The sequence below is a fragment of the Chamaea fasciata genome, unplaced genomic scaffold (genome assembly GCF_029207755.1).
Source record: "Chamaea fasciata isolate MVZ Bird 193981 ecotype frontalis unplaced genomic scaffold, bChaFas1.0.hap1 SCAF_16, whole genome shotgun sequence".
NCBI classification, from domain to species: Eukaryota; Metazoa; Chordata; class Aves; order Passeriformes; family Sylviidae; genus Chamaea; species Chamaea fasciata.
The window spans coordinates 8293600-8306021 of NW_027094101.1; the positions used below are offsets into that span (position 1 = coordinate 8293600).

General features: G+C 41.0%; 1 protein-coding gene across 2 annotated transcripts in view; it reads left to right on the forward strand.

The window, feature by feature from the left end:
- USP22 (ubiquitin specific peptidase 22) overlaps positions 1-12422 on the forward strand; it is a 92772-nt gene that overhangs the window by 56247 nt on the left and 24103 nt on the right. For both annotated transcript variants that reach the window (XM_066197736.1, XM_066197735.1), the window contains one exon: positions 11639-11808. In XM_066197736.1, the coding sequence (XP_066053833.1) occupies positions 11639-11808 (170 nt within the window). The remainder of the gene's footprint in view (positions 1-11638; positions 11809-12422) is intronic.

A 12422-nucleotide genomic window follows, 5' to 3' on the forward strand; every position in this document is an offset into this window, starting at 1 on the left:
AGTTATTAATTTGTGAAATCTGTTTGGAGGAAGGGTAAAAACTTGTAGGCAGCATATGGTGTGATATTGGGGGGAAAGGACGGCTGCGGGTGTGAATTTTATTTTGTCAGTTTGGTGGGAGTACCTCTTGTTCTTTATGGGTGCCATCTGCACAGGGCTCTCTCTGCAAGGCTTGTGCTCTGTGCAGAGCACGCAAGAGCTCGCCGAGCTTTTAACTTGGGCTGCTTTGGGGGAGGGCAAAGAGAATATTTTATTCTGTGCCACCTTTTGAAGTGTTTTGTTTTGTGTAAAGACTTTGTTTTGCCAGAGGAAAACACCTTGAAGGGTCTACAGCTTAACTGGCATTTAAAGGCCAGTGTCATAAAGCTCTGGATCCATCATTCAGGCATTTTCACAAACATAATTCCTGCTCTTTGCCTGCTACTGTTACTTCTTTGATGCTGGATGTCTTCTATTCTCCCTGACCTTCCAGCAATTATGAGAATAGTTATTATTTTCATGCTCTGGTTCTTAGGACTTCAGTGTCTTGAACTTTATAAGGTCTGTGAGACAGGGCAGCTCCTGGTTGTTTTGAGGGTTTCTCCCTAGCTTTCTTCAACTTCTTTAAATTTGTTCAGCTTTGTTTATCTGAGTATACAATGAGCACCACAGCTGAGAGGTCTCTGGTTTCTATAGTAAACTAAGGCATTTTATGCAGTGCATATACTTAAATATGACATTTCATGTTGTTCTTTCTGCTTTTCAGGAATAGGTGCTTTTTTGTTTCTGAAGCTCTTGTGGGCTTCCACATCCCTAGTGGAAAGTATCCCTGCCCATGGCAGGGGGTTGGAATGAAGAGAGCTTTAAGCTCCCTTCCGACCTAAACCATTCCAGGATTTTATGATTGTGTTTTTCTCCTCCAGCCAACTGATCTTCCTATTTTACAGGGATCAGATAATGCTTTGCTATTTAGTAATAGATTTGATCATGTGGTTATTTCCAGTGACATACATGAAAGATGTTTTCTTGTGTGTATATTCCCCAGTGTTCGCTCAATGCTCAGAGATCCTGTCAGAGATTGGATCAGGTTGAAGCCCAACAGGCAAAATTTGTTCAGTGGGCCTTGATATGCCAGGACAGGAATTCAGAGAAGTTTGTTTCAAGTTCTGCTGCAGAACTTAATGCCTTTTTCAGCTTTCTTCGTTTCAGTTGAGAGACTCAAACAGAAATGGATTGCTGTGGATGATTACAGGCTGTGTAGGTTTCTGGGTTTGAGAACATGCTGCGTTGGTTTCTTCCTGACACCTGAGAGAGAAAAACAATTTCGCAATGCAGATGGTCAGTAAAAATGCTGAAATACAAAATTATAGATATAAAAACGGACATTTTCCATGGCCTTGAAGGGAAAAAAAAAAAGGCCTCTATTTGCAGGGTGCTCCTGGGTCCTCATCTTGTGAGATGACTTGCCAAAAAGTTTCAAACTACTCTTGTACAATGCAGAGATCCTTTCCTTTTACTCCCCTTTTCCTCTCCCCCACATATATTTTAAACTTAAGCTTGCTGTGGGAGATAGTAAATTCATATAGAGAGAGAAAACCAGTGATTAACCCAATATCTTGGACAAGTTGTCTCCTCCCTCATTTTAGGAGCTTTTGTAAAGCTATTGCTGTTTGCAGCATTATATTTATTCTAATTCAGAAGCTCTAGCACTAGGGCAGCTTATCTGTAGGTTTTATTGTATGTGTATCTTCCATATTAATGTTGTTCCAGTTCTTAACTCTGACTTACTTTGTTTACAAAGATGAGGCTGGAACACTTCAGAGTACAAGAGGCATCAGGGAATATTGCAGAATGTCATCACTGAAGAGATTTTAGAACAATTCATTTCTAGAAACATTTGTCAGGAGTAATACAGGTACTGTTAATTCTGCATTGAGGTATAGGGAGAGATCCAGTGGCATCTCAATAACTTCTGCAGCTATTTCCTGTGATTTTAATGGAAGATTCAGTGCACTTTTCAGTGGCTTGGTCAAAATCCCACACTTTATTTTCTTTTGGAAACACATTTCTTAATTTAAATTCAGAGGGATGAGATACTTGCAGTCCCTTGTCTTGCTTGAAACAGCTTCTCTATTTACACAGGCTATATGAAAAATGAACCTTAAGGGGTTTGTTTGTTTGTATTGCCAGATATTTTAGGAATGCTGACTCATTTTACCAAGCTGAGGGTGTGCACGCAGGAGCCAATTGCCACCAAATCAGAAGGAGGAGAACTTAAAGGACATCAAGTGCTCCTGCCCTGTCTGTGTGCTTGGTCTTAATCTGGGCATACAGCCACTGCAAAGTAGTGACAGGCTGTAACCTCACAGCCCACACTGTCCAAGGAGATCACTTGCCTTGTGTCAAGTGCTCTAAGCCTGGAGAAATGGGAATAAAAACAATCCTAACTGATCAGTACCCCTCCAGAGAATCAGGAGCACGGTGCTTGCATGCTGCTGAACACACACAGCAGCCCCAGGAAATGAAATCACAGGGAGTGTGCCCTAAGGCAGGGAATGGGAACTCGTCTGGGCAGTGGAAAGGCTCCTGTTTTGGCATCATCAGTTTGGGAATTGGCTCAAAGATATACATGTTGGAAGTAGAGTATAGAAAGTACTTTGTGTGTCTGGCACACTGTGCATGCTCAGGAGTCGTTTCTGGCTCAGAGGTTTCATCTGTGCAATAATAATATAAAATGATACACTTTGTGTTGGATCATACTCTTGGTAACTTGTTTGATGTGTTTGCTCCAACGATGTCACTTGCCCTTAGGTTCTTCCAACAATATGTGGCCGAGTAGGATGTGTGGAAAGGCCAAGCTGTTGCTCTTGGGAAGGATGTGTAGTAAAGCCATCTTTGGTAGTCATTGCTTAGAGATGTTATTTTCCTCCTAAATCTGGCAAAGGGCAACCTTCTTGAATCTCATCTTCATTTGTTGCTGCTTATTTCTATGTCACTGCTAGAAATTCTTTGTTTAAATAAGCCACAAACACATCTCCTATGCTGAACCCTGCGTCCAGTCTTGTGTCAATGTTATGCAATTGATTTTAATTGAAGGTGCAGCATGATACAGGAGCTCCATTGAGCTCTTCCAGAATTGATTCTAAACCTTCTTGATAGCTGCAAACTTAATTTTTCCTTGACACACAGTAGCATGTGTGACACAAAGGTAATGAACCGAAATACCAGACCCAGGCAATCTCTTTGCGTTATCCTGTGACTCTTTTTTTTTTGCGTTACTAAATGGAGAGAATGATGCATTGAGCCACAAATGCAAAACCCATGCACAGATTACCTATGTAGTCTAAAAATAACATTGAGGAGAGTTAGCAGCCCTCATTCCAGCAGCAGCTGTTACCTGTTCTCCATCCTTGCCTGAGTGGCAGCAGGGCAGGTAATTCTGGTTTCCAGAGCTGTGAGGTCAAGTAAGGATCCAGGGATGAGGGCTGTTCACTGCTCAGCCTGTGGCTTTCAGACACCTGCCTGCACTGGGAGTTTGTTACAGGGGAGGTGATGAGGAGTGGCTGGTTTTGGGAGGCACTGCCAGGTCCTACATCCCTCTCTTGTGCTGGCACTGTCTGTGTGTCCTGGCTGTGAGCTGGGTGAAGCTGCTCAGAGGTCAGAGACTCATTGCTGTGTACAGGGGACGAGTTCATCCTTTCTGTGACACCACTTTTCCAGTTGGCATCAGGTGGGCTGAACTGTCATGTGGAAATGCCCTCACCTTCCCCTTCCTGCCAGAGCTGGTCCGTGTGCTCTGTGCCAGGCTGTGGTATCAGTCTGAATGGCTGAGCAGCCTCAGGATGAGAATCGGGGAACGGCATCAAACACCTCTCCTGAGTCAGGTGCACTGAGCTGACAGAGCTGCCTTTGGAACCACTCCAACAACTCAGAGTCCCAAACTCCCTCATTGCCATGTTTTCTAACTGAGACAATTATTTTTAATATCTAATTAAATTTTACTTTTTGTGAGCTCAGTCTTTTTTTTTATTATAGCTTTGGTAGGTCACAAGAGTTAATTACAGTCCTCATTGTAGTGGCCTGTAACATACTTGAAAATTGTCAGCCTGGCTGTTCCTCTACCAGCACTATCTGGTTTTAATTAATTAACTCAACCAGTGGATTCTTCAGTTGTTTCTCTCGTCTCCAATATTAATTCCATACCATTTTTTACTCATGTTCTTGACTTTGCATAGTTTCTTTTTAAAATGCGTGCTCAATTCCAGACATCATGCAGCTGAGGTTTACCTGTCACTAGAGCAGAACGACCTCCAGGCCTTCTCATATTCCTGTTGAGTTCCAAAATTCTGTTTGTAGAAGAGCTACAGCTCAAGATTAAGTTGTAGAGGCTGAGTTACTGTAGTCATTGCTCTTTATTTTATGTTTGTTCACTTGATTTTTCCTTGTTTCCTACTTCACAGTGTTTTTTATTGAATTTAATTGATTTCAGATAGTTTCTCCCCTTTAACAAGTTTCTCCTGAGTTATTGTTTTGTCTTCCAATTACATCTGCACTGTCCTGATGTGGTTCATCCCTTCTCTAAGTGCGTATTATGTGATATCACTGAAGCTATTAAATAAAAATAGTGAATGCACTCAATTCCCTGTTAACTAAAAGGAGTGGGGGCAAACTAAATGCTGGAAAAATATTACTGGTGTCTCAGTAAGTGCTGTTGTTTCCATGTGGTGTGGATGAACTAGGTCCTCTTCATAGATGTGCTAGAAAATACATTAATCTCTGCTGCTGAGCTGCTGCAAATCTCACTGTGCATCTATCCTGGCAGTGTAATGTGGGTGGGTTATTGCCATTTGGTAACTTTTCATGGGTTTATGGATATTTTAAGGGAGAAAACGAATAAAAACATTGACTTTTGAATGGTAATTCTAACACGACATAAAGAATAAATCTGGAAAGTCTCCTCGGAATGCTGAGGTCACTCCAGAATTGCCCAGTTGCACACAAATATGCCAGAAATTATCCAAAAAAAAAGACTTGAAGTTGCCCTGTGAGCCTGAATAAAGTACTTGAACATGCTGTTAAATGTTGGATTTAAGTCAAAACACGTAAGGTGAGATTTTTCTTACAGATAGGGAAATATGAACAGCTGTGTTGTTTTGTTTATTTTGAACCACTTAAAATCTGGAAGGTGGGAATTTAATTCTCATTTAGAAAAACAAAACCACCTTTGGTCAGGAACAAGTACCTTAGGAAAAGTAAGTAGATGCCAGAGCACGTGGTTGAGGTGCCAGCCTGCATTCAGTGTGTGGGACACATTCCCCTTTAGGGTTTGGGTTGTCAGTTGCTCAGGTAGAGAGTGAATTGTGTCTGGATCACTCCTCTAAGTGGACTGACTAAGCTGGTTTAGCCTCAGGGTAGAGCTGTGTTAACAGTGAAACAGGTCAGTAATGAGGATGAATTCCACCAATTCTGTACAGCAGTGACACACCAAGACTGAGAACTTTGGGGTTTGATGATTCAGCCTTATAAATAGTCCTTGTCTTCTGGTGCTGCTGATACATCCAAGGAGGAATAATGACTATATTGTCTTCTCTCCACAGTTAATGATTTTGCAATACGTGTGCCACTCATGGCATATTCTTCTTCCCTCCAGTGTAGCAGCTTCTGTAGTTCAACTCCAAGGTTCTCAACTGGAAACAAACTCATGGACAGTTTCCTTTTGTACACATAAGCAAATTTTTTGCTATTGAGCAATCTGTTACTTCAATAGCAATGGAAAAAATGCAATGATCCAAAATTCCTAGCTGGAAATGGGAAAGTTAAAGATGGGATTTCATTTAAAATTCAGATATTTCTTTTTCCTATTATGGCTTTTTTTTTTTCTTTTTTTTTTTTCTTTTCCATTCCAGAAGGCCTTTTCTGATTCATTTGCCTTTCTGCTGTGTAGGGGTGGCTAAACTTGTAGGTTTTGGTGCAGTGCACAATACAATGTATCTAAAATAGTCCTATAATATATTTTCTCTCAGGAAAATAAATTTTACCGGACTTATTCTTCATAGTCTTATGCTGACTGCTTCTAGACTCAGTGTCTTCTGTATTATCAGGGCTTTTAGATGAAGGGGCTGGTTTCAGATTCCTGTCAGTGACAAATAAAATACTTACTTATAGTTAAAACAGGAAAAAAAATCCAAATTTTTATAACAGTATTATCTAAATACAATGTCCTCTGTCATCCTCTCAGCCTTCCAAAACTGCAGGATTCAACATGGCCTATGAATCTTGATGTGCACACGCATATATCTGATATTTTTAGATAATGGAGTGGTACAGTGAAATGTTCATGTATAGAATATAACATATATAGAAAAAATTAGGAATATATAGAAAAAAATAGAAAAAAATAGGAAAAATGTATTGAAGATCTCATTTTCTAAATTAAGATGTATTGCTCTATTCTGACTTGTGGTTTAAAAGGCTTAGCTTAGAAGTTGGGTAGAGCAGAAGAGTGAGTGAAGCTCTCCAGGTTGTGCCTGTTGGTGATGGAGCAGCTCAGGGGGTGGGAGGTGGGTGGTGCTGGTGTTACAGCTCAGGGAAGGTGGTTTGTTTCCAAAGGCATTTACGGTCCTTCAAACTGAGCAGGACTGACCTGGCAGCCCTGAATAGCTGGAGGAGTCAAGTCAGAAAAATAAAAAAGAGGGAGCATGAGCGTGTTTTCACCTGGTTCAGCAGTAACCCACCAAGGGAAGATTATTGCCCTGTGTGTTCATCTTCACTTCTTTGATTTGTCGTGTGATCCCTTGCTTGGTGTTGCTGTCAAAACTACTCTGTTGAAGAAAAGACCTACAGATGAACCAGTGTGAATCAATGAATCACATATTTTCTTCTTCCTCTTCTCCCTCCCAAGATGATTCTTTCCTTTCAGGGTAGATTGCATGTTCTGTGTTTGCTGGAGGTAGTTGAATTGTTCAGTTACTTTTTAAGATCACGTGGTTGAAGTTTCTTCCTTTAATTTGGCTTTGGCAAAAGTTTCTTCAGCTTTTTCTTAAACAGTTGTCAAAACGATTTAATACCCAAATGTTATTGGTAAGTTTGTAAAAAATACTCTATAAAAATTTCTAAAGAAAAGGTTCTAATTCATTTGACACAGTGTTCCTGCTTCTGTAGTTGCTGTGGGTGTCAGTCCCTGAGAAAGGGACTGAAAGGACTTCAGCTTAGCTGAAGTGCTGGGGAATAAATTCACCAAAACTGCATGATTGGGGTTTTTTGATCACTCATACGATCATCGGTGTCACAGAGTGTGATGAATTTTCCTGTGTAGACTTGTAATTTTACATATCTGTATACTGCTGCTTTCTGAAATGAGTATTTTTATATTAACATTTCAAAAGGAATTAGCTTTGGAGAATAATTGCTGTCACTAACCCCATTAGCAAAACTGCTGCTCCTGGCACGCAGGTGGAATGGAAGCTCTGGGTCTGACTGGGCCAGTGTTTGTGGCAGCTCCATTCAGGTCGTGTGTGATTTGTTCTACACCTGAAACTTGAGAGCTGAGAGAAAATTTGAGTGTAGTTTTAGGTGCTAGGGCATTCCTCTCTTGAAATACTTTAACAAAGATGCTCTTAAATGTTGTTGCCCGTTCCTGTTGGATGAACATAGGATGAAGACGCAAAATTATTCTAGGAATCTTCACTGCCCTGCTACACAGTTTGTTTCCAAGTGTGATGTTGAACTGTCTTTAAATATTTCAGTGAGCTCTTCCTCAGCTTGTACTGACTTGTGACACCGTCTGATGGAGCTGCAGGGAAGCATCAACACCAGATGGGGGACTGGGGGTAGGGGACAAAGCTTGCTCTAAGGTGTTGCCAGCCTGTGCTTCATCTAGAAAGGATCACAGGCTGGCTGTGCTTTGGTGCATCTGAATGATCTCCTGGTTGTCTCACCAAGGTGCGTTGTCCAGTGACTGCTGCTCTTCCTTCCAGAACCTTCATTCCATTAAATCCCAACTTTCTGCATGGGAACATTTGTTCAGACTGGTTTGTTTGCTCTCTTTCGAGGCCCAGCCCGAAGCCTGGGTTTAGAGGCAAACAACCTCCTTCATGAGGGCAGGACTGGGTTTTCTGTATTTTCTATTCATGTGTGGTCCTCTCATTTCCCTGCTTCCCCACCTCTAATAGCTGTAGAGTTGCATTTCATGGAGAAGTGGAATTTCCTTATCTTGTGTTGGATTTTTCATCTCCCCTGCGTGGGTGGACTGGCAGAACCAGTGTTCTGGATCTCCCTGCATCCCAACAACCGTTGGTGCCTAGTGTTGCAGATCTATTGCTTTGAGCATTGGAAAAACAGAACCTGTTCCTGGAAGAAGATGGAAGAACTGAAGCTGACAAAGGTAAGACAGCCAGTACTCAGTCTTGAGACCAAATGTACAAAGAATTTCCCATATGGTTTTCCCTATGCTCAAGGCATTGCAAAAGTAGATTTCTTGCCTTTGCTTATGTCCTGCCTGCCCAGCTTTTGGCAGAATGAGAGTAGTGTTGGTATTCCATGCACGGTGATTAAAGGATATTTCCTTCTTTTATGATTATACCATATATGACAGTTTTGTCTTGACAGCAGCATTAATTTATTCCGATATTTACAATTGTATCAGCAAGGTTCAGAGCTAAAACTGCTTTCCTGTGAAGTACATTTACCACAACAGCACACACCCATGTGTAAAATATATTAAGTATCTCACAGGTTGCCCTTGCTCGTTTCAGAAACAACTCATAAGAAACAAAAGTAAAGACAATGCTATGAAGCACAGCAGAAGTTTGCAAAGTAGCAGAGCTTTTTTATTAATCAAGGTTGGAGCCTGCTGGCAATCCTTAGACTCTGACACTGTGCTCTGATTAGAGCCTGGTGGAGACCACTGTTGGTTCTCTAGCACAAATGGACTGCTTCATGTGAGGTTTTGGCACATTACTTTTCTATTAATTTATGACCCACATGTTGCAATGCTTGACTGTTCCAGCAAAACCTTGCCAGGCTTTATTAAAGGGGAGGGAATAGGTGTGGCAGGCACAAAGCTTTTACATTCTCAATATGTTGTTGACCAGAGTGCTGTACAGGCTTTAATATTTAGCTATTTTTCTTTCCAACAAAACTCATTATTTCCCATAAAAGTTAAGCACAAGAGGATGTGTTGTTCTGAGTTATGTGAGCTTTTTAGTTTACCTACATCATCAGTGTGCTGCAATTACTTATGCAGTACCTGAGCTGTAGTTCCTCATACCTGTTTCATTTCAAACACCAGTTTAAGAGACTGCACACCAGCTGCAGTCATGGCTCCCACAAGGATAAGATTGATGTGTGCTCCTTTCCTTTTTCCCTTTTCAACTGAGTAAGTTCTCATGTTTTGCTACAAATCACCATTTTCTGATTTTATTGGGGTTTGGAGTATTCACATTTCAGCCTTGTCTGTTTTGCAGGTTGCTTTGTCTTGGTTCATTCAAGTGAAGTCCCAGCACATGAATCACTCCGTTTAGATCTATGAAAAATTGACACCAAAGACCAAGCAAGCAGAGTAAACCAAGAGCCTTCTGAGTTTGATGCCTGTAACTCTCTCCTGGTGGCAACTTTGAGGAAGATTTGATTCTTGTGGTCACAGGAAAAGACGGTCCAGCCACAGGCATGTAATAAATGATGCTTAATAAATGATTCCAAAAAGCTGCCTTTGTGTTTGCTTTTGTGACTGTTCTATTAGACACCAAAAAGTGCTAGGGGGAATCTCTAGATATAGTACTGGTTTTCCTCTAGCTTTTCTGTGCTGAACAGGCTGGCTTTGAAATCTGGTGCTAACCAGAGGGAAAAACAGGGAGAGACTCTTCTGCTTCTCAAAATACCCTGCATGTCAGGGAGCCTTCCAGCCTCCTGTGAGCACAGCCTGTGATTTAAATAAACCCAGTCAATTTTAAATGGCAGAAAACGAGGGGAGAGGTAAGCAAGAGGTACCAAAACGTTTCTCCACTTGCACAGCACGATCCCCCTCCTGTTGTGACATTGTTTGCAGAGACACAGATTGGGAATTGAAATGGGATTGTGGACCAAGCTGAAGCATCACACAGTATTTCAAGCTGCTCCAACAAATTAACTATTTAACACTCTGCTAATGTTGTGCACACACTTATTGCCTCCCAGCATGAAAATCGAGCAAATAATTGCAACAAGATTCTGCCCAGTAGAAGTCACTGTAATATAATGAGAAACTTTGTCCTGTGAGTAAACAGAAGGAATAGGAAACTGTTGGAAGCAGGTCGATGTTGCTTTAGATACAGGAAAACAAAAAAATTTAGGAGTGCTCTGTGTCCGTGCCTTCAGCTCCGGGTGCAGTTCAAGCTGGTGTGGTGCCCGTTCTCCTCGGTAACATAGCAACTGGACCACACCCCCTCCTGCTGCAGGATGCTAAAGAGCCCTTGGAGCACTATCTGCTGTACTGCACGGGAACTGCACCACTTCTAATTACCACAGCACTGCCAGCTGAGAGGGTTTTTTCATCCCATGAAATGGCAAGGAAATTCTTTGTTCTCTGTCCATTAATCCTGTGTTTTCTTTCAATGTTTCTGTAGTAATCCTATTTTTATTGCAGAAGAGGACTATGTTAATTTTAAATCAATACCAGAATTGTATCTATTGGTGCATTTTATCTCATTTCAAAGTAAGTTGGTGATTAAAAATAAGCATTTTTAGCCATCTGACGCTCTTCTCATTTAGTGCTCCTCTATGGTGATATTATGTTAACAATTTGGAAGAATACTCAAGGATTTGAGCATGTTTTTCTTCTCACTTAGACTTTGCAAATGACTGAAAAGCTTTCCCCACTCCTAACCTCTCTTCTGTTGTGCAACAAAAGAGCTTTCCTTTAAGCATCTTGGTTTCCAAGCACAAGGAATCATCTCTGGGCATTACTGAGCGTTTGACTTAAGGTGTGATGAATCCTCTTATGCCAATTTGACTTTTTTGATGTATGCTGTAGATTAATGTTTAACTTACCTAAAATGAACGTGGAATTAGTGTTGTTCAGAGTTTTTTTAAAGTTGTTCTGTTCAGATCTTGGGTTTTATACAAAATCTTCTAAGTCTGCATTGGATATCGCAGCCTGACTTGGTTTGTCAGGGCTGTTTCCTTTGCTGCCTGTCTTAGAAAGATGATGATTATAACAGTACAAAAGCTTATTCTGGCTTCATGACCTGCATGGGGGAAAGCTTTTTAAACGATTTGAAAACTTACTCACTGGTTTCTTTAAATGTATTGGTTTCTTACTGTACTGACTTACCAGTTGTTGTCATTGCACTTTGGTATCAGTCTTGGGGAGGGACATGTTTTGGTGACATGTGACACAACAACCATTGCAAAATAATGGTATTGGTGTTGCTGAACTTTTAGGTTTCCTTATTTCTTAGAATTTAAGAAATCCTAGTGTTGTTCAGAAAGCTTCTGCAGCTTCTTGTGACTTGAGTACAAAAATACCAATAGCCTCCCTAAACCCGTATAAAACTGTATTTGGAGCTGAGCATGTAATACCGTAAATCCATGGCAATATTGTGAAAACTATATAAAAATGCAAATCTGCCTTTTTTTAACTTGATAATGCTTATGCATCCCCTCCCCCTGTCTGTCTTTATAGGTCTACGAGGGCTAATAAATCTTGGGAACACATGTTTTATGAACTGTATTGTCCAGGCACTTACCCACACTCCACTGCTGCGAGATTTCTTCCTCTCCGACAGGCACAAATGTGAAATGCAAAGCCCCAGCTCATGTCTGGTCTGTGAAATGTCTACGCTCTTTCAGGAGGTGAGTGCTGTTTGCCACAAAGCATCACCTTGCCACAGATGCTGTTTCTTATCCCGAAAGGAATTGTGTCCTCTTTGCAAATATAAAGGGAATGCAAGTCATGTTTCCCCTCAAAATGTAGTAAAACAAAGCAGTAAAGATTGAGACCTCACTGTCAAAAATACCCAGCTGCCGAAATCAAAACTAATAGCTTTTAAGTCCTGTTGTGAAGTCACCCTTGTTTAGGCAAAGCTGGTTTTGGAAATAATTACAGTGCTGCCTGTTCTTCTGAGACTGATCTGGGAGTCCTTAGTCTTAAAGCTGAATGTGTGCTTTAATTAAAAGTGCAAGTTGTAACTAGAAAATATGTCATGAGCTCTTTGGGTCATAATGGGAGTGAGAATAAAGCAGTAGTATACATCCTTATGGTTTAAGGTGCTGGTTTATGTAGGTCTGTATGAATATTTTAAAGATCTCAGTTCAGTGCTTGTTCACCGGCAGAAACATCTTTTCTGTCATCTCTTACGTGCAAACCCAGTAAGGGCCAGGAAGGAGGATAAAGAGAAGTGAATGTGTTGTTGCAGTTTGTAACAAGCTGCACTTCTTTCCCTTTCCCACTCAGGAGCCTGGCTTTG